Below are 26190 nucleotides of genomic sequence, written 5' to 3' on the forward strand. Positions count from 1 at the left end.
TTCCCCCTAAGGGTGCTGCCAAAAGATAAGTGCCTGGTGCAGGCAGAAGGAAGTAATTGGGACTGTTTTCTGTAGGCTTACGCTTTATTTCCTCCAGATTTGGATGTAGAAGCGCCCCATTGTTTTGACCTGTATGAATCTTGCGCCTGATATCTGGAACCCTTAGGGAGTCTGGATTTGCCCCTTTGAGCTCTATCTGACACAGGAAAGGACCAATTTTTTGTAGGTCAGTGTCTACTGAATCTTGGTGGCTGCACTTGTAAGGTCTTTAACAGTTTGCATAGACTTAGCTTTGTCTTCCATTTTCTTTAAAACCTCTTCTGCCTTAATACCAAACAGAGTATCATGCTGTAAAGGTGCATCTCGCAATTTAGCTTTAACATGATCAGGCAAATTTTGTTCCTTTAGCCAGGCATGCCTACTAATCACAGATCCATTAACTGCGGCCCTGCAGGAGGCCTCTAAGGAGTCAAAACCATATTGCAAAGTATGCATTCCAACCTGTTCAGCTGCATGCAATAATTCCTGCAATTCTTTATTTTCTGCACATTCAGAAATCATTATCATTTTCTGTTTCAGCAACCCCATAACATGTTGTTGATACTTACGCATATGAAACTGACAGTTTAAGGCCCTGATTGCCAAGGTTGCAGATGTATAAACCTTTTTTCCCCATCTGTCCAGTGCCCTTGAATCTCTGTCAGAGGGGGTAGGATTTTTTGCTGTTGAGGCCTTAACTCCCTTTGGACCCTGTGAAATAGTTTCAGGATCAGCAGCAGGGTTTCTAAATAAAAATTTATGTGAGTCAGGGACCCTGTAATATCTGTCAGGCTTACTGGGAGCCGGAGGTAAGGAGTCAGGTGTCAAGCTTGACTCCGAAAACACATCAACCACAATGTCTAAAACAGGGGGAATGGCTAAAGGCCTGTGCTGAGGGAGAAGGAGGAAATCCCTGAGCCTCTTTTTTGATTCTGAGAAATCTTGACTCTCCCAGTGAAAATGCTCCCACAAAGTATGCAAGGTTTCTCCAAATGAATAATCCTCAGGAGGAGATGCAGATGGTATAGACTCCTCTGCATCAGAATCCTCATAGGGAGGTATAGATAATTCCTGATCAGAAGAGGAATCAGAAGAAATAGAAACCTGATCTGAAGATTCATAATCAGTATCTTGCCTAGGCCTCTTATGTGGAGGGGGGATGGGTACCCCTGATCAAGGAAATAATGTCTTCAGCCATTTTAATCATCTGTTTTTTAGGCATAGAGGCCTGTGCACGTGGCTCATGCGTTGTTTTTTAGTTTTAGAAGTTGCTTTTGTCTTTGTTTTTGCAGCTGTAGTCGGTTTGATATACAAATGTTGCGGTCTGAATACACCCCTCAGAAGCTGGTGCCTGCTCAGCAGCTCCGGACCTATCCGAGGGAGCTACATCCGTCGGTCCAATACCTTGAGTATCTTGCGGCATGCCGGACTTCACATGGGTGTCGGTAGAGGCCTGCAACTCGAAGGTAGCGGGTATCAGGGGCTGCGAAAGCACCTCACTGAGCACTGGTGAACTGGTGACTGGCTTAGGAGAAGCCTCGTCGTCGGTTTTGGATCTCGACTGTCTTTCTCTGTCCTTTTCTTTGCATTTTTTATGCACTCCGGTAGTCAGATTACTATCCGACGACATTTCTGGGTAGTTAAATCTGTTTCCAAAATACTTTGAGGCACAAATATACCGACGCTTAATAGTGCGTCGGTTAAGTCTACCACAAAACCGACAGCCAGGTACATTGTGATCAGGGCCTAGGCAAGGAATACAGTATAAATGGAAATCCTTATGAGGTATTTTCTTCCCACAAGTAATACAGTTATTAACTTTTTCTGACATCGGAATGGAGCAAAAAAAAGGTTTCCCCAACGGGGTACTTAGCTTTGGTGAAGACTTCGGTTCTGAAACTCAAACTCGGATATTTCAGTAGTCGGCCGACCGGCACTTGCGAAATACTTCTGCTTCGGGTACCGCGCGGCAAGAAAGACTAAAGAAAATGGCGTCGGCTGCATATTTTATACCTCTGACGTCATGGAAGAGGAGACAGCAACCGACTCAGGACCCAAGACTTTGGAATTCAGGCCGACTGAGGGCAACCTGCCAGCAGATTACCCAAATGTAATGACTGCAACAGTGAAACACGAAGAACATCTCAAGGTAATGGCCGGTGTCGAGGTTGGAGGAACCGTCGGTGCCAAACCCCCAGCTCCGAGGATCCTCTGATCCATAAACCCCGAGACCAATGGTAGGATCGGGGAAGGAGAGATAGGATGGAAGAAGGGCATAGAGGTCCCCTCTCTGGCTGGAGAGGGCCTGGCAAGACTCCCATTTGGATCCAAATGAATCTACTCATCATCCTGTCCGCGTCAAGCGCCGATAGACTCCAAGTCGACCGCGAGGAGGCAACTGACTCGGATCTGGCCCTACGAGATGACCTCTAAGAAAGCCTCTGATCCTAGGGCTCCATCGGCTCCAGGGAGAACCTAGGGGAATGGAGCCAAGGAGAATTGGTCCTAACAACTTTCACTGGTGGACTGGGAAAAGGCTCCTGCTCAGGAGATCGCTTGCGGTGCATCTCTACCCTTTTCTCTCTCTCTTTTATGTCCTTATCTGCAGCTTTTGTCCCCACCTCGGCAGGCTTAGAGGGAGGTTGAGTCCCAGCCTGGGGGGTTGGTCAGCTACAGGAGCCGATGTCGAGGCCATGGTCTCTAAGGCAGAAACTGGTAGCAGGCCCTTGGCTACCAGTTTCGCCTTCCTTTCTTTAAGGGCTCTGGGACTGAACCCTGCACGCACAGCACATGGCAAACTAAGATGGGGAATGCCAAGGCAAATAACACACAGAGTGTGGCCATCAGCCAGTGAAAGCTTGCGGCCACACTCTGTGCATTTCTTGAACACTGGTTTAGGCTAGTCAGCCATAATACACTCCACTGAGCCAAACGCTAAACTAGACTCACCCAAACTCAGGGGTTGGCTAGGCCTACTCTGTTCAAGAAAGAAACACAAACTTTTTAACTACTTTTTTTTTTTTTTTTTTTTTTAACAAACCGACAAGACGAAGGGGAGGAAGGGCTATCACAAACAACTACTCTCACACACTAACTAAAGAATCAAAAGTTCCACTTACACTACCCAACTTGGAGCTATGGAGACCACAATGCATATGCATGAAGCGGCAAATGAGATCTGGGGGAAGGTAGGAGAGGTGGGGGATTATGGGTAAGGGGAGGAGCTTGGAGCAGATGCTTGATAAAATGTTTCTGGCTCAGATCCGATATGGATCCGAATACCCACAGGTTTCAGATAAATAAGTTAACTACTTCAGATGCACTTTTTCTGAAGAAAGTCTTAAGGACATGTTGACTGTGTCTAAGTCTGCTCCTATAAATACTGTATGTTGTGATGGCAATAAAGCAGACTTTTCTGAATTTATTGTGATGCACAGTTGAAAAGAGAGATCTAAGGCAGTGTCCCTCACCTGAATAAGCTGATGCCTGGTGGGTGCGGTGAGGAGCCAGTCAGCCAAATATGGAAACACCCGGATTCCTTGATGTCTCAAGTGAGCCATGACCACTGCCATACATTTGGTGAACACTCTGGGGGCTGTAGTGAGACCAAAGGGCAGGGCCCGAAACTGGAAATGACTGGCTCCCAGCCTAAAGCAAAGGTGATCCCTGGATGGCCTGGCCATTTTGATATGGTAGTATGCATCCTGAAGATCTATTGAGCACATCCAATTGTCTTTTCCCTAGGAACGGGAGTATAGACTGAAGCGTGACCATCTGGAACTTTGTCTTTTCTACATACTTGTTGAGTATGCGGAGGTCCAAAATTGGTCTCCAGTCCCCTGTTTTCTTTGGCACTAAAAAGAATCTGAAAGTCTGGAAGCTCAACAGGAAGCTAGAGAAGGAGCCAGTAAGCCCAAAATCGGAGATCTTAAGGTCGGAGAGACCGGTTCCAAAACTGGGGACCGGCTCCTACCCAGTACCTGTACGGAGCCCTGTACAGATGGCACCGAGGACTGTGGAACTGAGACAGGAACCTTTTTAGAAATCTTCAGAACTGAAGAGCCCTTCGGATCTAAACTTGCAGAAGATGATGGTTTTGGTTTTCCTGGAGAAGCAGTATCCTGGTCTGACTGAAAGGCAAACTTGATAAGACCACGTTCAACCAGTTTCCTCTTCCTCTCCGGCAAAACCCTGGCACTGAACCCATGGCAAATAGAACAAACTTCCTGGAGATGTACCTCTCCCAAACAGTAAACACAGGTGATGTGGCCATCTATGATAGACATTTTCTGGTTGCATTTAGGGCATTTTTTAAACCCTGACTTAGCTTTTTCAGACATAATGAAATATATAATCTTGCAGCTAACTCACTGAAAGATATCCTAATGAAAAAGTAATAATCACTAATAGTTTGGCCAATTCAAGAAAGCCTGGCAAAAGAAATTAAGCCTAACCGGCTACAGTTATAAATAACTAAAGAAAGCCACTCTGTTATACTGGATAGGGAGCCTGTTGCAACAGAAATTATGCCTAACCGGCTACAAATTATAAATAACTAAAGAAAGCCTAACTCGGCTATATGGGATAGGGAGAAAACCTAACAAGGCACCAACAGGGCTTAATGCCAGAAACGAGAATACAAAGTTTTTTAGATTTTTCTCAAAACTAGCACAATAAACTAGTACAGTAACATAAACTAGCACAGTAACATAAAGAAGGATAGCCTATCCTTAGCTGAATACACTCAGTTTTTTTCCCCAGAAAAAAATACCAAAAAAACAAAAAGAGACACTTATCTGAACAAAATACGGCCTGAGCTGTAGAAGACGTACAATCTGTTGCAGCGGCAAACTAGATCCGGGGAAGGTAGAGGTGCATTATGGGATGGAGTTTCGGCCTCGAGCTTTGCAATTTGGCCGACTCGGAGCCGAGGATTGGCTCCGAACCCATCAGTAAAAATTAATTTACAATTATCCCATTTTATATGTATTTGCATGCGAGAGATCGCAGTACAGTGGGGAATGGGAAACTGATTTTTCTATACTGTAGTACAATACCTCAAATGGTATAAATTGGAGGGGGTAAAAAAATTCTTAATTTTTACTTTTTTTTCTCCACAACAGGTATACTTTCAATGTATTTTCTGAGGTTTTTGCAGTTGAAATTTTGACAGACCACCTGAGATAGACTCGCACATACACACAAATGTAAATATATATATGCACATTAAATATATATGTAGATATATACATATATTTTATTTATTTTACATTTGTTTACCGGGAAAGTCCGACTGGAATGAGGTCCCTTTACAGTGGAGGCCCGGGGAAAAAAGCTCCACATCAAACAATATGTGGGGTGGTAATTACACAATCAAAAGACATGTCATACAAGCGGTAATACATTTACAATGGCTTGTTCCAAGCAAGCTTAATTCACACATAGTAGGCCCTGGATGGCAGCATTTGGGAGAAAAAAACTCCACACTAAACAATACAATCAAAAGACACATCACACAAGACATCATAATAAATTTACAGTGGTTTGTTCCAAGCAAGCTTAATTTACACACAGTAGGTCTGTATGGCAGTATTTGAGTAGTTTTTAGTGTTGTATTATAGAGACAGTAAGCACAGAAGAGAGGAAGGTAGGAAGAATTGGAGGAGAGCAGGAAAGCATTTATGTGATGTAAGGACAGACCCAGGAGTGCAAGAGGTGCGACTTAAGTAACTTTTTGAACAGTGAGACAGATGGTGCTGAAGAGATATTCTGGGGGAGGTTACTTCATTTCCTAGCGATGGTATGAGAGAAAAGAGCTTTCCCTGCAGTATTGTTGGCTTTGGATATACAGAGAAGGGTATGTTGGATGAGCATACAGGACGGTTTGCTGAATATTGGTTTAGTAGTTGGTTTAGGGCTGGAGTTTTGTGGGGATTCTTTAGTATGTTGAAGGTGAGCATGAGTTGGTGGTAACTAATTAATTGAGGGAGTTCTAACCACTGTAATTCCTTTAGGACAAGGCAGTGATGGCTTCTAAAAGTAGAGCTATTGGCGAATTTTGCAATCTTACTGTAGCATGATTCTAGTTTGTCTAGTTCTGTTTTACTGATGTGGGTTAGGATTGGTGATGCATACATTAGGGTAGACAAAATGTGGGTTTGGGCTAGGATGACTCGTGCTTGGTCTGATAAGAATTTTTTGTGCTTGTATAAAGTTCCTAATTTTGTATACATATTTTTAATGGTTTGAGAGATATGGACATCAAAGTAAAGATTTTTATTATACATTTAATATATATATATATATATATATATATATATATATATATATATATATATATATATATTTATATATATATATATATACACACACACACACACACACACATATATATATATATATATATATATATATATATATACACACATATACACACTCACAAACACACACACACAAAACCCAAAGTGTAGTCAGTTTCGAATTAAGTTTTCAGCTGTTCTAGTGAATCACCTTGCATGATGCAGTTTGATGAGCATTATACCATCCTACTCTTCAACATCTGCAGTCTCACAATGCAAAGACTTTTAAGGTTTGTTCTGCATTACTTATCAATTCTATTGCAAAAGTTTAAAGCATACTAGCATAACCCTACGATCAGTGCACTGCATGTCTCAGTGATATAATTAATGTTCAGTTTGATTACTAGCACATTTCAATCAGTGCACTGCATGTCTAAGTGATGTAATTAATGCTCAGTTCGATTACTAGCACAACACTATGATCAGTGCACCGCATGTCTCAGTGATATAATTAATGCTCAGTTCGATTACTAGCACAACACTACGATCAGTGCAACGCATGTCTCAGTGATATAATTAATGCTCAGTTTGATTAGTAGCACAACACTACGATCAGTGCACCGCATGTCTCAGTGATATAATTTATGCTAAGTTCGGTTACTAGCACAACGCTATGATCAGTGCACTGCATGTCTCAGTGATATAATTAATGCACAGTTCGGTTACTAGCACAACATTACGATCAGTGCAACGCATACTCAGTGATATAATTAATGCTCAGCTCGATTACTAGCACAACACTACGATCAGTGCACCGCATGTCTCAGTGATATAATTAATGCTCAGTTTGATTACTAGCACAACACTACGATCAGTGCACCACATGTCTCAGTGATATAATTAATGATCAGTTTGATTAGTAGTACAACACTAAGATCAGTGCACTGCATGTCTCAGTGATATAATTAATGCTCAGTTCGATTACTAGCACAACACTACGATCAGTGCACCGCATGTCTCAGTGATATAATTAATGCTCAGTTCGATTACTAGCACAACACTACGATCAGTGCACCGCATGTCTCAGTGATATAATTAATGCTCAGTTCGGTTACTAGCACAACACTACGATCAGTGCACTGCATGTCTCAGTGATATAATTAATGCTCAGTTGGTTACTAGCACAACACTAAGATCAGTGCAGTGTACATCTCAGTGATATAAATAATGTTAAGTTCAATCGGTGATTCTCAAGCAGCAACAGCAAACTCTTTCCACTGCATGGTTGTCAAGTTATGACACATCATACAATACAAACAATAAGTTAATATTTGCAGACAGTTCTCACACAGATATATCACAGGAAAAGTACACCCAATTCCATCTCCACCAAAAAATGGACTAAACCAGAATCACTTTAATCACCAGATCATTGGTGGTATAAACAGGTGCCATGGTTTTTGTGTTATGAGGCAGCTAGCAGTTCATGAAACATATAGAGGAGCTAGAATATAGGTCAACTGCAAACAGTATAATCACCACAAATAAAACTCAAGTAATAAAAGATGAATGAAAATGAGGTACCTTGTGCAACGCAGGCCCCATCACTGGTACTAAGAATCCATTGTGAACGTAATCCACCAACTGGTTTTGCACCAAGGGATGAGCAACCTGAAGCAGAAACGGGAAAGCACATTTGTAACAATAAACCAGTCGAACTGAATAACAAAAATGAAAGTGGGGCAACAGACTTGACAACTTAAAGTAATCAAGGAACTAGTATACTTAAGAAAAATAATATTATAACAAAAAGTACAGCTGTGTGAGTGTACACACTAGAAAATACAGTTCTAGGAAACTTTAGACCTATTCAGTTCTTTAAATGTAGTACAAATACACAAAAAGAGAAAACAGATTAGACAACCAGAATAAAATGTAAAAAATAAATAAAACAAAATAATAAGGTACACACAAAATAATAAACTGAACACATGTACAATCATGACTTCGACACAGACATCAGTAACAGCATCTATGCAACAAAGAAATTAAGTCCTGCGGCTGATATCACTGCTCCCCAAACTGCTTCTCTGTGCCCCTAAATTAGCTTTCAGTTTTAACCACATTTAAATGCTTGTCCCTAAGCACCTTACACAAAGTGTAAGTACATCAAATGGAAAAAGATAAATGAAAACCCGATTATCACAATCTGACAACAGCATAAAACAATAAATAAGGCTATTAAAAAGTTATAAACAGTCACAAAAACAAACCCAAATTAGGAAGCAGAGATCCAATAAACATAAGCCACGCTATCAAATTGCTGCATCAAAAACTCTTTGGCTCAGGCACGAAGTTCATGACCAGACATGAACCATGTTGTCTGAGAAAAAAAAATGTTTGAGTGAGTGAGAGAGAGAGAGAGAGAGAGAATCCTCCTGGGGTCACAAGCTTCTAAAATGGCTACAGTACAAGAATCTTTACTCCAAAGCCAAGCCACCACACACAAGGTCACAGACAGTCTGGTGAACTCCACCACAGGAAGTACATTTGCGCAAGTAAACCTACAGTAACAGTAGATGTTTAAACTAGATCACTGCTGCAGTATTCTAAGCTATATGGCACATATCCTGGAAGGATTAGCCCAGCCACACAGCTTCTAAAGTTTTAGGGCACCTTCCACTCGCCACAGTCACTGCCCTGCTTCTGAGCTTTCTTGCCTCAGAGGAGAAAGGATAGATCCCTGCCAAAAAGGATGAATATTACTAAACATCTTACAACCTGGCATAAAAATAGCAAATGTATCAGGATGGAGGGATGGTGCAGCTACCAGCCACTGCGACACTGACCTATTCGAACATCTACTCTTCTAATATGTTTACTTGTACAGCTGCACTATGTCATCATAAGATCACTGTTGCAGTGGCCTCAGCTATACTGGACAAATATCAGAGCTTAGGGATCAAGGGAGAAAAAAGATGAGTCAGAGTGCTGGCGTCCATGGAGAAATGTCCTAGCAAAGTATGTTCTGGACCTAGAGCAGTCTAACAAAGTGCTTGGTAAAGGCCTGTACAAATGACCAAGTTACTGCTTCTAGTATATTTCTAGAATCCACCCCTTTACAAAACACTGAAGTAGTAACCAAAGCCCTGCTCGAGAGGACCTTGATTTTGCCTGGAAAAGTCTTGTTACAGTGAGAACAAAAAAGCAATAGCAGGGGACAACCATTTAGCAACTATTTTGATAATGCATGTACCCTTCTTGCCTTCATAAGAAATAAACACCTGATCAGCAATCCTAAAAGTTTTTATTTAGTCAGTGTAGCATCTGATTTGCCTGTGGACATCCACAGTCTGTAACCCCCCCCCCCCCTTATTATTTAGTCTTTGGAATGAAAACCAGGAGATAAATAGCCTGAGTATAAACGTAGGCATAAATGAAGAATTTGTCTTCAAAGTAATCCAATCTTTGTGAAAAGTTACACAGGAATGTCTCGCATTAAGAGCTTGTAACTCGGGTACACTTTCTGCAAAAGTCAGAGCAATAAGCAATACTGTTTTCCTGGATAAGAACTTCAAAATCATCCTTGTGATCAGGTTCAAAAGGAAAAAGGGCAAGTTTTTTTAAAAAACAAAATTAAGATCTCAAGGAGACACCTGCCTTCTAGGTGGACAGATAATGAATATACCTTTCAGAAACTTCAGGTAGAGTAGAAAGCAGGGATCTAAGGCCACACACACAATAATGGCTAAAAGAGGAATCTTGGTAGAAGAGTACAAAAGGCCACAGGATAACAACATACACAAATACTTTAGAATCACAGGAGTCGATCCTGGTTCCTGATCCGAAAACCAACTGGGAAATCTCTTTCACTTACCTATATATGATTTTCTAATAATAGGCTTCTTTGCCTCTTCTAATACTTGTACATCCTCAGAAAAAAAAAATGCACCTAGATGCTTTAAAATTCTACCATCCCGGCAGTCAACTGAAGAAGCAAAAGACTGGGGTTTTAAAACAACTTGTGTCCTGTGTAAGTCCATTCTCTGAAGAAGCTTGTTGTAATTGCCCTTGACCATTTTCAAGAGAAGGGAGAAAACACAGTCGTGTACACTTACCAAAAATGAAGATGTTCGAGTGTATTCACTGTTGCAGTCATTACACTTGGGTTATCCTGTTGGCAGACTAACCTCAGTCGGCCTGAATTCCAAAGTCTAGGTCCGGCGTCGGTTGCTGTTGCCTCATCCCTGACATCAGTGCGCCAGGGGTATAAAAGATGCAGCCGCCGCCATTTTCTTCAGTTTTTCTTGCCCCAGATGTCAGGTGCCCCCAAAAGAGTAGACTAAAAATATGCCAATAAAAAATGCATGCATCAAAATATATTACACCTACATCTACAAGCAAATACACCACATAGGTTGTATAGATTAGAGAATTGCAGATAAGTTCCAGCAAAGATATGGGGGATAGTGGGTGGGTGGGTAACCTGGACTGCATCAATGAATACACTCGAACATCTACATTTATGGTAAGTGTACACAACTGTACTATGTTCTTCGTGTTTCACTGTTGCAGTCATTACACTTGGGTTGAATACCAAAGTTATGGTTGGGAGGCTGGAGCTAAATAGCATTAGAAGTGGCTATGAAGCCCTGCAGAACTACAGTGGCAAAGCCTGCCCTGGATTTAGAGTAGAATGGTAAATTATAGTGCTTTGTAAAGGTGCGCAATGAACTCCAGGTAGCAGCCTCTAAAATGTCTTTGGTTGGTACTCCCCTGAGGAAGGCTGCTGAAGTGGCTGCTGCTCTGGTTGAATGTGGCCTAATGCCCTTAGGCACTGGCTTGTCATGTTGTGAATATCAGAAACGAATGCAGTGGCCTATCCACTTTGAAACAGTCTGCTTTGAGATAGCCTTTCCTTGTGATCCTGCAGCATATGCCACGAGTAGTTGCTCTGTCTTTCTGAAAGCTTTGGTTCTGTTCAAGTAGAAGCGTAGCTGTCTGTGTATGTCCAAAGAATGCAGAATTCTCTCCCCCTTATTCTGTGGGTTTGGATAAAAAGTAGGCAGATGAATAGTTTGGTTAAGGGCCACACTGGACACTACCTTAGCCATAAATGTCGGGTTTGTCCTCAGAGAAACCCTGTCTGGATAAAAAATGATAAAAGGTTCCACAGCCATGAGTGCCTGTAGCTCTGAGACTTGTCATGCAGAGGTTATTGCTAGGAGCAGAGCTGTTTTCCAAGATAAAAACTTTATATCAGCTGTAGCGGCTGGCTCAAAAGGAGGCAGGGTGAGTTTTTCCAAGACATAATTGAGATCCCATGCAGGTATTGGTGATCTCCTTGGAGGCCTTAAGTTTGTGGCTCCTCTGAGGTACTGCCTTAACAAAGGATGAGAAAAAAATGGTGGCTCTGTATTGTAATGAGCCGAAATGGCAGAGGCATGAATTTTAATTGATGAAAAGGATAGGCCTTTGTCCAGCATCTCAGTTAAGTATTGCAAAATCTGAGGAATATTTGGTACAGCTGTGTCCATTCCTTGTGCCTGGTTCAAAGCACAGAATCTCATCCATTTTCCAGTGTAATATTTTCTGGTACTAGGCCTTCTGGCCTCCAAAATGACATCCATCACAGCTTTAGTGAGAGGCGCGTTTTGTATGACTACATTATCCACCATGCTGCCAGATTTAAGGCCTTTAGCTGGCTGTGCAGGATGTGATTGATTTGTTGGGACAGTAGATGAGGTATTTGAGGGCAAGGTCCAAGCCAGGCATTGAGACAAGTTCCTTAGGATTGGGTACCAGTACTGGTGGGGCCAGTCTGGGGCAATCAGTATCATCTTTGGCTTCTCTTGTCTGACCTTTAGGAGTACCTTGGGGAGGAGAGGCAGTGAAGGAAAGGCATACACTGCTAAGCTTTTCCAGCTGAAAGATAGGGCGTCCACTTTCCATGCTCGTCTGTGATAAGTCCTTGTGCAGAATCTTTTTAGTTGGTAGTTGTGGGGAGAGGCAAACAGATCTATATCCGAGCATCCCCATTCCCTTGTTATCATGCTGAAGACTTGTGGATCCAATTTCCACTCGTGGGGATCCATGAGGTTTCTGCTTAGTTCATCTGCCAGAGTATTTATCTTTCCTGGTAGGAATTGTGCCTGCAGATGTACTTGGTAGGTCAATGCTGTGTCCCACAAAGCCATGGCTAGTCTGCAAAGAGGGTAAGAATGAGTGCCTCCCTGCTTATTTATATACCACATGACTGTGGTGTTGTCTGTCTTTATCAGTAGTTGTCCCGGATGAAGTAGGTCCTTGAAGGATGTCAGGGCATTCTGAACAGCTAGCATCTCTTTTTGCTTGATATGTAAATGCATTTGGTTTGCGGACCATGTGCCTTGAATACATCTTCCTGCCATGTGGGCTCCCCAGGCATAATCTGATGCATCAGTTGTTAATATCTGCCTGACTGGGAGTAAGTGAATGGCTGTCCCTTGTTCTGGTGACAAGCCTTCGCCCACCATCGAAACTCCTGTTGCAGGCAGGAAATGAGGGTAATTATTGTTTCCAGGCTGTGGCAATACTGAGTCCAAACACTTTTTAGGTACCATTGAAGTTTCCTCATATGCAGTCTTGCACATGGAATTAGTAGAATGCAGGATGCCATGAAGACCAAAGCTTGCAGATAACTGGGCATTTGTTGCCAACAGGTTGAAATAGGTAGTCAGTTGCCTTTGTTTGTCTGGATTGAGATAAGCCATCTGGGCAGTTGTATTTAAGCTTGCACCCAGGAATATTATCTCTTGAGAGGGTACTAGTTTTGATTTCTTTTCGTTGACTGTGTACCCTAGGCCTGTTAGAAATCTCTTTACAAACGTCAGATGCTGTAGTAGAATGTCCTTGTTCTCTGCTTGAATGAGGCAGTCGTCCAAGTAAGGACATATTTGTATTCCTTTGTCTGTAGAATGCAATTACTGGTGTCAGACACTTTGTGAAGACCCTGGGCGCATTAGGTAAGCCGAAGGGCAGTGTAGAGAATTGGTAGTGCATTGAGCCAGCTTTGAATCTGAGGTATCTTCTCAATCTAAACTCTAGACCCTTTAACTCTCTTCTGACCCGTCATCTAAACATCAGAAGTGTAAACAATAAGATTCACAACCTACATGCCCTTTTAGCTACTTGTTCCCCAGACCTACTATGTCTCCCAGAAACCTGGCTTAAACCAAGTACGAAAGACACACAGATAATCCCACCAGGGTATGATATACTAAGAGCAGAACGAATAACTCATAAAGGTGGCGGTGTAGCCATACTCTACAAAAATACATTACAAATCTCCCTTGCCTCTCCACAACCCCTAACAAACAATGCCGAAATTCTACTTGTAAAACTTCAACCAAACAAACATAAAAGCATAAATATAGCATGTATTTACATCCCCCCAGGCAACAATAATAACAAAACCTTACAGGAATTTCTCCACTGGTTAACTCAAACTCACCCCCAGGAATCCATAGTGTTAGGTGACTTCAACATCGATTGGAATTCCTTCTCATCTAGCTCCCCATCTAGCAGCATAAATCTACATGGCTTTTCTCAGCTCATATCCACTCCTACCAGACTAGGTAAACCCCAAAACAAAGACAGCATCCTGGACTGGATCCTTACTAATAAAGATCCTGACCAGTACTCAGCAGGTACTCACCCAGAGGAAATGAGTGATCACTTACTCACCTATGTTATCAAATTCAAGAAAATCACCCCACTTCTTACAACCATAAAAAAATCAGGAACAATAATAAATTCAACGCCTCCATTTTTCAAACTGAACTTAAAGCCCACAACTGGACAATACTCAAGTCTCTTCCTCTTGAAGAGGCAGTTATCTACTTTAACACCACCTTCCTCAAGATTCTAGATTCCCATGCTCCAATACGGTCCATTAGAACTAAAACCAAAACCGCACCATGGCTCTCTAAGGAAACAAAATCCAAAATCCTATCTAGAAACAAGATGTTGGTCACATGGCGTACCTCTAAAGACCCACACTCCCACCAAACCTTCCGGCAACTTAGAAATGAAACTAAAAGAATGATCTTAAATGATAAAAAAACTTCTTCCTCCACCTCCAACACAAACACCTTAATAATCCACAAAAATTCTGGGCAGGCTTAAACAAGCTCCTGCACCCAGGCCAGGCAACCACCCCCACTCCAACAACTTGCAAACAACAGTGCCCTGTAAACATTGTTAACACATTCAATAGTTTCTTCACAGAAACTATACAATCCCTGGCCACACAATTCAAACAAACAACCAGCCCACTCCACTACCCATGCCAGCAGAATACTACAACTACATCAGATCATCTATTTACCTTCGATCCAGTACCCATATCCTTTATAACATCTCTTCTTAAAAAACTAAAACCCACTAAGCTAGCAGCTGACCTTCTCCCAGCTGAGTTTCTGCAAAAAGCAGCTGAGGCCATTTCCTATCCCGTCTCCATAATCATAAACCGTACCTCGTCAGAAGCCTTCATCCCCTCCATATGGAAAATGTCCCACATTATTCCTCTCCAGAAAGGTGGTAGCTCATATCCCGTCTCCATAATCATAAACCGTACCTCGTCAGAAGCCTTCATCCCCTCCATATGGAAAATGTCCCACATTATTCCTCTCCATAAAGGTGGTAGCTCATATCCCGTCTCCATAATCATAAACCGTACCGAAGCCTTCATCCCCTCCATATGGAAAATGTCCCACATTATTCCTCTCCAGAAAGGTGGTAGCTCACTAGAGCTAACCAACTACAGACCTATAGCTATACTCTCACCCCTGGCCAAAATTATGGAAAAGTGTGTCCACAAACAACTGATGGAACACCTCACCAAAAATAAAATTCTAGCCAACTCCCAACATGGCTTCAGGCCAAATCACAGTACCACATCAGCCCTACTATCCTTTTCTAATACCATCAATAACTTCAGAAACAATAATAAACTATCATCTGCTCTTTTCTTAGACCTCTCCAAGGCCTTTGATATGGTGAACCACATTGAACTCCTCCATAAAAAAACTATCACTCAGCAATTCCACGCTGAAATGGTTCCAATCCTACCTGTCCAATAGGCAACAGGCTGTTCTATGGCAGGACAAATTATCTACATGCCTACCTGTTACACTTGGAGTTCCCCAAGGATCTATTCTTGGCCCTCTTCTCTTCACCATCTTTATTAATGACCTGCCCACAATCACCCCATGCCACATGCATTCAATATGCAGATGATTCGACTATCATCAGCACTGCCTCCAACCTGGCAGACCTCACTGCTTCAACCCAAGACACCTTCAACCTAATAGAAAAATGGTTCTCAAGTCGTCAACTAGTTCTCAACCCCAACAAAACAAAACTACTTACTTTCTCACCCACTAACAAGACTCTTCCCCACCTTCTCTATTACATCCTCCAATGGAATCACTATATCACCAGAAGCTCACACAAAGCTATTAGGTGTTACCATTGATAACTCCCTTAAATTTGACACCCATTTCAATCTTACCATCAAAACCGTCAATAAAAAGCTTGGCTCTCTATAAAGTAAAACACTTTCTCACTCCTCACGCTAAAATTACAATTGCCACCACACACCTACTATCAACTCTTTTCTATAACTCCCCTCTTTACAAACCTAAACAAGACAACCCTTAACAAACTTGCTTCTTGTTACATTCACATAGCTAGATTTGCCACAAATTCCACCTTTAGAAGCACCACTGCACTAACTTGAAGCAACTAGGGTGGTTAGAGTTTTCCAGCCAACTCCATTTCAACCAACTCAAAGCGGCTCACCAGATACTGTATCACCCAGAGAAAACACCAGCTCTGAAAACATCATTCACCCCTATATTAACCTGCAATCTTTACGCTCCTCCAATAAGATCTTAGCTCAAACTACCAAAGCCAATAATTCTGCTGGGGATTCTCTATTCTCAAACTTTGTAGGTAAAATGTGGAACTCCGACCATGCTCACCTCAGAACCTTCACTCCTACAATTCAAAAAAAGCTTAAACCCCATCTCAATACTCTCTGGCAATGTCCCTGTTCCAAACCTGATTAACCACTATCATTTACCCTTCTCTTACCTCACTATCCTTAACCGCTTTTTAACAAGGCGCCTCGCCTTTGTAACTGACCTATGTTTTTTTTTTTATATGCTGCTGCTGTTTTTTTCCCCAAGATGTGATGTATCTTTATATTGTATTTAAAACTCAACTATCTTCCTTTTTTGCATTAACAATGTTCATATGTCTGTTATGTACCTGGAGCTTTTCTCCCCGGGCCTCCGCTGAAAATGGACATGTATCCAGTCGGACTCTCCCGGTTAACAAATGTAAAATAAAAATAAATGTTTGTCTGATTGGGACATGCAGGTATGCCTCTTTTAGGTCTAAAGTCACAAGCCAAGCCTTCTTGCCCAGCATGGGCAGAAGCTGCTGTAGAGTCAACATTTTGAATTTTAGTATATCCAGATATGTGTTTAGAATACATAGGTCCAGTATTGGTCTCCAGGTCTTGTCCTTTCTTGGTACCAAGAACAGTCTTGAATAAAATCCTTGTCCCTGCTCTTGCTGTGGTACTTGTTGAATGGCCCTCATGTACCTGAGGGCTGAGACTTGTTTTTGTGCCTCTGCCCATTGATGTTTTGGCAGGTCTGGCCAACTGTCTGTCCTTGGCAGGATATGGAAGTGAAACTTGTAGCCTTGTGACACTATGTCTAGGACCCATTTGTCCTGGGTTATTATGTGCCAATTTTGATAAAGTGCTAGCTTTCCCCCTAAAGGTGCTGCCAGAAGATAAGTGCTTAATGCAGACAGGGGGTAATCACTGAGACTGTTTCCTGAATGGTTGTAATTTGTCTTCTCCACTTTTGGAGGTAGAAGCACCCCATTATTTAGACCTGTACGAACCTTGGGGCTGGGATCTGCCTCTTGGGTGTCTGTATCTGCCCCTTTGTGGTCTGTCTGACACTGGAAAGGACCAATTCTTTGTAGGCCAGTGTCTGCTAAATCTTGGAGGCTGTACCTGTAAGAAATCCTTAACCGTTTGCATAGATTTAGCTTTGTCCTCCATTTTCTTTAACACCTCTTCTGCTTTAACACCAAACAAGGTATCCTGCTGTAATGGAGCATCTAATAATTTTGCTTTGACATGATCAGGCAGATTTTGTTCCTTTAACCAAAGTATGCCTCCTGCAGGAGGCCGCCAAATAATCAAAACCACATTGCAAAGTATGCTTTCCAACTTGTTCAGCTGCATGCAATAAATCCTGCATTTCTTTGTTTTCTGCACATTCAGAATTTATCAACATTTTCTGTTTAAGCAGTGACATAATATATTGCTGATATTTGAGCATATGAAACTGACAATTTAAAGCCCTTACAGCCAAGGTAGCAGAAGTGTAAACCTTTTTCCCCCATCTGTCCAATGCCCTAGAATCCCTGTCAGAGGAGGTAGGGTTTTTTTGCAGTGGAAGCCTTGACCCCTTTGGGACCCTGAGAGATAGTTTCTGGGTCAGCAGCAGGGTTTTTGAAAAGGAATTTATGAGAGTCAGGAACCCTGTAGTACCTGTCCAGCTTAACAGGAGCTGGAGATAAGGAGTCGGTCAGACTGGACTCTGAAAATACATCATCTACAATGTCTAACACAGGTGGAATAGCTAGGGACCTGTGTTGTGGGAGTAAAAGGAAGTCTCTGAGCCTTTTCTTAGATTCTGAAAAATCTTGGCTCTCCCAGTGGAAATGCAAGGTTTCCCCCCAAAAGAGTAATCCTCAGGAGGAGAGGCTAAAGGGATAGATTCTTCAGCATCAGAATCCTCATAGGGAGGAAGAGAGTATTCCTGATCAGAAGAGGAATCAGATGAAATGGAAATGGAAACCTGATCTGAAGATTCATATTCTGTCTCTTGCCTAGGCCTTTTATCAGGTGGGGTGATGGGAACCCCTGATCAAAGTAATTAAGTCTTCAGCCATTTTGAGCATCTGTTTTTTGGGCATGGAGGCCTGTCCATGAGGCTGTTGTACTTGTTTCTTTGTCTTTAAAGGTGCTTTAGTCTTTGCCTTTGAAGCTGAAGTCAGTTTAATGAATAATTGAGTAGGTCTGAAAACACCCTCAGAAGCCGATGCCTGCTCAGCGGCTCCGGACCCATCTGAGGGAATAATCTCTGAAGGTCCAATACCTTGAGCTTCCAGCGGCCTAGTCGACTCCACGTGGGAGTCGGTAGCGGCCTGCGGGTCTAAAGTAGCGGGCATCGGGGGCTGCGAAGGCACCTCACTGACAACCGGCGAACCAGCGACTGGCTTAGAAGAAGCTTAGTCGTCAGTTTTGGACCTTGGATGCCTGTCCTTTTCTTTTTCTTTGCGTTTTTTGTGAATTCCAGTAGTCGGATGGCTATCCGACGACATCGTATAATTAAATCTTCTGCCAAAATAGTGTAATGCAAAATCGTACCGACGCTTAATAGTGCGTTGGTTAAATCTAGCAGAAAACCGACAACTAGCAACGTCGTGGTCAAGGCCTAGGCAAGGAATACAGTAAGAATGAAAGTCCTTATGAGGTATTTGCTTCCCACAAGAAATACAATTATTATCTTTTTCTGACATCGGTCTGGAGCAAGAAAAAAGTTTCCTCAACGGGGTACTTAGCTTTTAATGAAGACTTTGGATCTGAAATTCGAACACGAAATTCTCAGGAGTCGACCGACCGGCACTTGCGAACTGCTTCTGCTTCGGGCACCGCGCGGCAAGAAAGACTGAAGAAAATGGCGTTGGCTGCATCTTTTATAGCCCTGGCGCACTGACGTCAGGGAAGAGGCGACAGCAACCGACGCCGGACCTAGACTTTGGATTTCAGGCCGACTGAGGGTAGCCTGCCAGCAGGATAACCCAAGTGTAATGACTGCAACAGTGAAACACGAAGAACATCCACAGTTGCCTAGGTCAAAACAGAGGCACCATAAAAATCTTTGGGGAGTTCGTCTGTATCTTTAAAAGTACCCTCGTTATCAGAGGAAAGGGAGGAAAAAAAATACAGAAACATTTCATCCTGTGGGAAAGGAAAGGCATCTGTGAAGAAAAAAAGAAAATACTAAAACAAATGGAAAATAAAGCACTGGCAAGGCTAAGCAAAACAGAGGTTTAACAGAAAATAATGATTAGCGCTTTTGTGAAGGAGAAATATACCAAAGACGGAGTAACTCCTGGAAGACTCCGGAGTTCAACTTCCACTGGCGAGGGATTGACCTGCTCCTGCTTAGTTTCTCTGCAACAAAGTTTTGCTCTGACGTAATGTAGGTAGGCTGGAGGGACAGACTGAACTGAGTCGCTAGATCCCAGGCTACAATACCTTGTCTGCTAAGGGACCAGCTGGCACTATTTGTTTATGTACCACATCGCTGTGGTGCCATGTGCGATTATCAGCAGAGGACCTGAAATCCAAAGATGGTTCGGAGATTTGACAGCGTTTATTTCACACCTTTTAACTTGTCTTGCCTGTTCCAAAGGCCCTGTACTTCCACTCCCTTGCTCACAGCTTACCAAGTAAAGTCTGACGCATCTGTGCTTACAGACTGAATAGGGTCTGAAAATGAAAGCTGGGATGAAAGATGACTGATTCTTCCACCAAAGGAACTCTTTTTTTCAAAAACCCCAGAAATGGAATGTAAAAGTGGGGTGCTGGTGCTGAGTCCAAACTGATTTGATAAACCACTGACTCTTCTTCATGTGAAGTCTTGCAAAAGAATCAAGAGAACAGTAGAGGTCATGCAATCAATATTTCTGAGACATTTCCTGGAAGATGCCAGAGTTGGATGGGAAAATACAAGGAATTACACCTTGGTCATCATGAGAGATATGTCCAGGAGACATCCCAGAAACACTATCCTGTGAGACAGAATGAGAAGATTTCTCTTTGTTCACCTGAAACCCAAGGCTAAGAAACAGGTTCATTACCCAAACTAGAATGTTGAAAAAAATAAGGCAATCACCTAAAATAGGAAAATCTGAATGCCCTGCAACCTGTAATAGGCTATGAGAGCACCCAGGCACTTTGTAAACAATCTTGGAGATACAGATGCACCAAAGGTTAAAGCAGACACAGAAAAATGCTAAAACCACCTGAACTATTTACCGACTGATATGTTTTAGGATCTTTTAAGTCCAAAGTTACCAGAAAACTAAGAAGTTAAAACAATAAGTGAGAAGGCCACTGAAAAAACAACCAGTAAAAACAAAATGAAAACTCCAGCAAAGCTAGAACTTCCACAGAGTGACCTCCAAAACCTCTTATGCTTAGGCAAAAACTCTGCTTGTGCTGTGCTGACGAGGTCATAAGGCCGAAATATGTATATCCACAGCTAGTAGGGTTTGGGTTTATTGGCCTGAAATTGTCCATTAAAACGACGAAATAAGTCATGGGCATTCAGAATTGCCAATTAGCTGAAACACCTGATGTTCATAAGGGTCATTTGCATATATCCCATGTGCCTCCGATAGGTTTTGGAGGTCACTCGGTGGAAGTTCTAGCTTTGCTGGAGTTTCCAATTTGTTTTTACTGAATGTTTTTTCAGTGGCCTTCTCACTTATTGTTTTAGTTTGCTGTTTGGGGTACTTTTGCAGTGACCCTAATGATAATGGACATCAGCTGGGTATAACAGCCCTGTGTTTCTTATGCTTAGTCAAACACTCCGCTTGTGCTGTGCTGATGAGGTCATAACAAGGCTGAAATATGCATATTCACAGCTAGTGAGGTTTGGCTTTATTGGCCTGAAATTGGCCATTAAAACGACGAAACAAGTCATGGGCATTCAGAATTGCCAATTAGCTGAAACACCTGATGTTCATAAGGGTCATTTGCATATATTCCATGTGCCTCTGATACAAGAGGTTTTGGAGGTCACTCAGTGGAAGTTCTAGCTTTGGAGTTTTCATTTTGTTTTTACAGAAAACTGAGAAATGGAATTTGAGGTAACAGACCGCAGAGAGAACATGTTGAATTTAGGGATTTTGATGTGAAGGGTTACAAAGGAAAGGCCTAGGACACATCTCAGACTGCTCCTCCTCCTCCTCTCTTTCTCTCTCGCACTAGAAAGATTCTTGAAAGGTTCTTGAATGAAATCCTTTCCCTTTCATATCTGGGGAAATGGGTTCTTTACCCCGTGAGACATCCTCTGATGGAGGTTAGGCTGTATGGAAGCAGATGAATCCCTTGAAACATAGTGAAAGCCCACTGCCATTTATATCCCTTTTGAATGATTCTCAGTATCCAAAGCTATCTGGTGCAACTGAATGAAATGAAGATCTAGACTCTGGTACAGCTTCTCAGGACTGCCAAGGTGGGGAGAGGAAAACACCCAAGGGGGCATACAGTCGGTCTGTTTTCTTAGAATGTTCTTGGTTATGGGACAACCATCCTTTCTTCTTTGAAACTGCATGCCACTGTTATTTACAATTTTGTTTGCCTGTGCCTCATTGGAAATGATTATTCTGTTTCCCGAAAGAGGAACCTGAAACGGAAGAAAAAAGTTTATTATATTTTGGAAAGGAGGAATGCCCCCTGAATTAAGCTTCCCCTTTCATCACACCTATCAAGGACCAAATGACACTTCTTTATCCAGGATGCCAGCTTTCACATCCCCTAGTAAAGTTTGAGGATGTAGTCAGACAAATCTTCACATAACAGAGCCAGTGGCAGCCAGTATGGATACATCATCAGCGGTGTCATAAGCACATTTTAAAGAATGGTTACCCAAGACAAAGAGGATACTAGAAAACTCAGATATGCTTTAACTTCTGAAGAAAGGAAGTTATCGATTTATTTCCTCATACTGCCATAAGAAGCCAGCACAAATTTAGAAGTGAAAACCTGACATTTTACTATTCTGAAAGCCAAGGTGGAGAAATACACACTTTCTTCCCAAGCCTATCAAAAGCTTTCCCCAACTTGTCAGAAGGGATAGGGCTAGGTGCTGTAAGGAGTTGGATATTAGCGGACTTTGACAAATAAATTACTGCAAGATCAGACCTGGGGTTAGAAAGAAGGAATTTGTGAGTCTGAGGATCCTTATAGAATTTATCAGACTTTCTGGAAACAGGTGTCTGACTGTCAGAAAGTTCACTACCAAAAAAGCATCCTCTGCATCTGGCAGAACAAAAGAAATAGTTGCAGAGTGAGGAAAATCCACCTATAATAAATCATATCTTTGCCAGGATTCTGGAATTTTTGTTCCCACTAAAACAATTCCTTCATTCTTGCAATGATATCAGAAAGAAACAACTCTCCAGGAGGGGAATCTGAATAATAATTTTCCCAGTATTAGACTTCCCATTCTGAAAGGCGGCAGTTTTGAGCAACACTAAGGACTGAAACAATACTAGTTCTACAAACTTTAATCACATTTTGACTTAGGAATGGAGTTCATTTCCATCATGGTATTAGAAACCCAAAAGACTTGGATAAATTAACTGAATGGGAACTTCAGAAACAGTCCAAATGAAATGAATGTCGGCCACGCTAGCAATCAGTATTTGACAGAGAACATCTTTTTTCCCTTTTGAAGTGGAAGACTCAGCATTTAAAGACTGAAAGGCTCAAAATAAACCCTTAAACTCTTAATGTCCAGCCAATACTCCTTATTTGCTTTAGGAGAAGAAATGTATCTAGTTTCAAGTCTCCTTTTTTGCGAGACCTTCCCAGGAAAACAGCTATTTCAATGACAGCGCCTTTACCAAGGATGAGCTTTCTCAGAACAACTTAATAAAGGAGCAGACCCCACTACTTTCCTTGATGCTGGCAAGAACGGATCTGTCTAACCCAAAAAGAGCAGTTGAATGGCTGCGCAAGACATGCCTGCCTTGGCAGTCCTTAACAGCTTCCCAAGGAGCAGCACCAATGGGAATGAAAGATGTTGAGTGGTTGAAGGAAAAATTATGGCAATAGCGGAGTCATCCATATGTGACTGAGGAAAAGAGGAAGCCAGAGTAAAGAACAAAGCCTCAGAGATGGCCTTATTCTTCTTGTAGGTTGAGGGGGGGATCAACAGAGTTACCGACCCAGGCCATTTTCTAGCCATAAAAAGGGGTTTCACAGGAGGGAAAAGTAGCCCTGAAGAATCTGTGCTGCTCCTAACTAATAAATTACATTGTAACACCTAAAAAACGCACTGCAGGAGGTAAAACAAATCACAGGACTTCCAACCGTTAAAAAACAAAATTTACTGAGTACACTAATAGCAATGGCTTTTTTTGTTTTTTAACGGTTGGAAGTCCGGTGATTGTTTTACCTCCTGCAGTGCATTTTTTTGTGTTACAAGTTTATTTTCGCACTAGAATCTCCTTATATTGGGTAATAAATTACATTCTCAGGTAAATACTTTAGTGACAACTAAAAAAAAACACACTAGCTGCAGCCCTTAACGAGGTGGGAGGGTGGCCTAATGGTTAAAGTGTTTGCTTTACAAACACAAGGTGCAGGGTTTGAGTCTCACAAGGGATAATTGACTAGGCTTAAAATCGCTCGCAAGGGCAGTTAGCTTAGTACTAATCTATGAACACTGTTATACAGAAGCAGCACAACTTTCCTCACAAAAACGCAAATAAGGGAATCCCCACAGAAACAAAGGAGCAGCTATCAGCTGAAAAAGGTGTATGAAATGCAGCTACCAAAGCTTTAAAAGTCGGTAAAATGCACAGTCACGAAAATTTAGGTTATGCAGAAAATATTTTAATGACACCCCCCCCTCAAAACCCACGAACCAAAAGCCCAAGCCTCTAATGACAAAACCTGAGGTAAAGTTTCACTTTTTCTCCACATAAAAAAATAGATATTTTCAAGGGATTCCTCAGGGAACCATGCCTCAAAATATAAATCTCTGAGTAACAGTTTTAGTGACAAATCACTGAAAAACAGACATTACTTCAAATATGATTTTCTGACTAAAAAGAAACATTTCTTCACAAAAAAACGATGGTGTGGAATGCAATCCCCAAAGAGTTACTTATCTCCTTAGCCTTGTTGAAGTGGTAGCCAACAGTCAATCACCCAAAGACCACAAAGGAGAACATTCTTTGGCAGCAAGAAAATTCTAAAGTTTTGGCACACTAGCCACAGATTTTAAACTGCTTTTCACATGCATTAAATTGGCTAAGGTTCTTGGAAAGTGAAGTGCTCTAAAGCTCTGGATACTGGCCGGCTAATCTGATCATGGCAAGACACGTCCCCTATATCTTAGGACACAGCAACAGTGATATTACAATGAACACACACAGCAGCAATGTAACAGTGCCTGAGACCTCTGGAGATGTTTAAGACTAATAGGTTGTCATGTGGATAAAATTACAAAGTCATCAACCTCCGTCTGTTAACCAGACACAGAACAGCATCTAGCTGTGCTCCACAGCTACAACAAAGCCGTACCAAGGGCAGCAATCTGGCCAAGTAACAGCTGTTCTGACAAAGTAGCAAAGCTGAAACAGTATAAAAATGTCAAAGTTGCAAGAAGGCATTTCCATTGATCAATGACATAAAAAAATGGAAAAACAGGGTAACTGTTTTTACAGTTGATGCAGTACAATCAGTGCATAAATGGGAAACTGGATCTGCCATGTTTGTTGTGACAATCTGTGAAAGAAAAACGTTACCCAAAAACATAATGATAAAACTACAATGCATTTAGCTCATATTAAGACACATCAGTCTCAGATGCTTCTGCTCTTTTGTTGAATTTCAAACACAATATTTGCCTTGTATCCTTCCATTCTAATAAGTAGGTTGCCTTGCGTTACAGAGGTCATGCAAATAGCACGGTAAACTTACAGCTATGTGGAACACTCACCAAAATAATAAACCTTCGCATTAAATAAATAACTGCTGCTGTATTCCTTCGTTTTCCTTATTTTATTTACTTGCCTGTCAAACTGGGCAACTGGGTTGGTCCAACAATTTTTAGCAGAGTTCCAGGCCAAACGCAGGCAATTATATTAGTACAATTTTCAAATGATGGCAACATAAGAGAATGCTAAGCAAATATGAAATACTAATACAACAGCCAATGACAGAAAACTTAAATTATTGAGTTAAAACAATAATGAAATAGAACAATTAATCTTTATTTAATAGAATGCTACAACAGTAGAATAACGTGAATGATACACTTAAAATTCACACCATTACACAATAATAAATGGCATTATCAGGAATAGTGTGAAACACTATTGCTGTGTGAACTTACCGCTATAATCAGAGGTGCTCTAGTACAGTCACTGCTGCTATATTTTATCCATAACAACCAAATGTAAGAGGATGATCTCCTTTTGGTTTCAGAGTTCCAAAGCTGTAGCCTGAGATATTGGGCAACTCATGCTAAAAAGGGAGCAGCAATCGGTATCACCTTTAATTCATTTTAGATAGAAAGCATTAGCAGCTGTGGCCTGTCATTAGGCCAATAACACAGATAATCCCAGTGTGTAATGTATCTAGAGACCTACAGTTGGCACCTTTTCCCTTTCTACCACACTCTCCTGCTAAGGGTGCCTATGAATTATCTTGTGTTGGGGCCTGTGGGCTGCAGTCCCCCTTTGAGAGAGTGTCATACAGACTTCAAATTTAGGATGCATGTCTTGCCTTCACTCGTCTCCTACAACTCATCTTCAGGTCCACTAAGGGCATAAAATATAAGGTCTTCTGTGATGCTGGAGAAGACAGGGTAGAAGCCCACAGCAGAAAACTGACTCCGCACATGCATGCATGCATACAAACACACACACACACACACACACACACACACACACGTTATCCACAGTTACA

General features: G+C 41.8%; 1 protein-coding gene across 1 annotated transcript in view; it reads right to left on the bottom strand.

The window, feature by feature from the left end:
- Positions 1-8642, bottom strand: part of LOC122803235 (FHF complex subunit HOOK interacting protein 1B-like) — a 538521-nt gene extending 529879 nt beyond the window's left edge. Inside the window, exons 1-2 of the mRNA XM_044072834.1 lie at positions 8612-8642; positions 7923-8056 (exon numbers count right to left, since the gene is read on the bottom strand). Coding sequence (XP_043928769.1) covers positions 7923-8056; positions 8612-8642 — 165 coding nt within the window. The remainder of the gene's footprint in view (positions 1-7922; positions 8057-8611) is intronic.
- Positions 8643-26190: the final 17548 nt, after the last annotated feature.

Source organism: Protopterus annectens, chromosome 5.part1 (assembly GCF_019279795.1).
Source record: "Protopterus annectens isolate FY-2018-M chromosome 5.part1, PAN1.0, whole genome shotgun sequence".
NCBI lineage: Eukaryota > Metazoa > Chordata > Ceratodontiformes > Protopteridae > Protopterus > Protopterus annectens.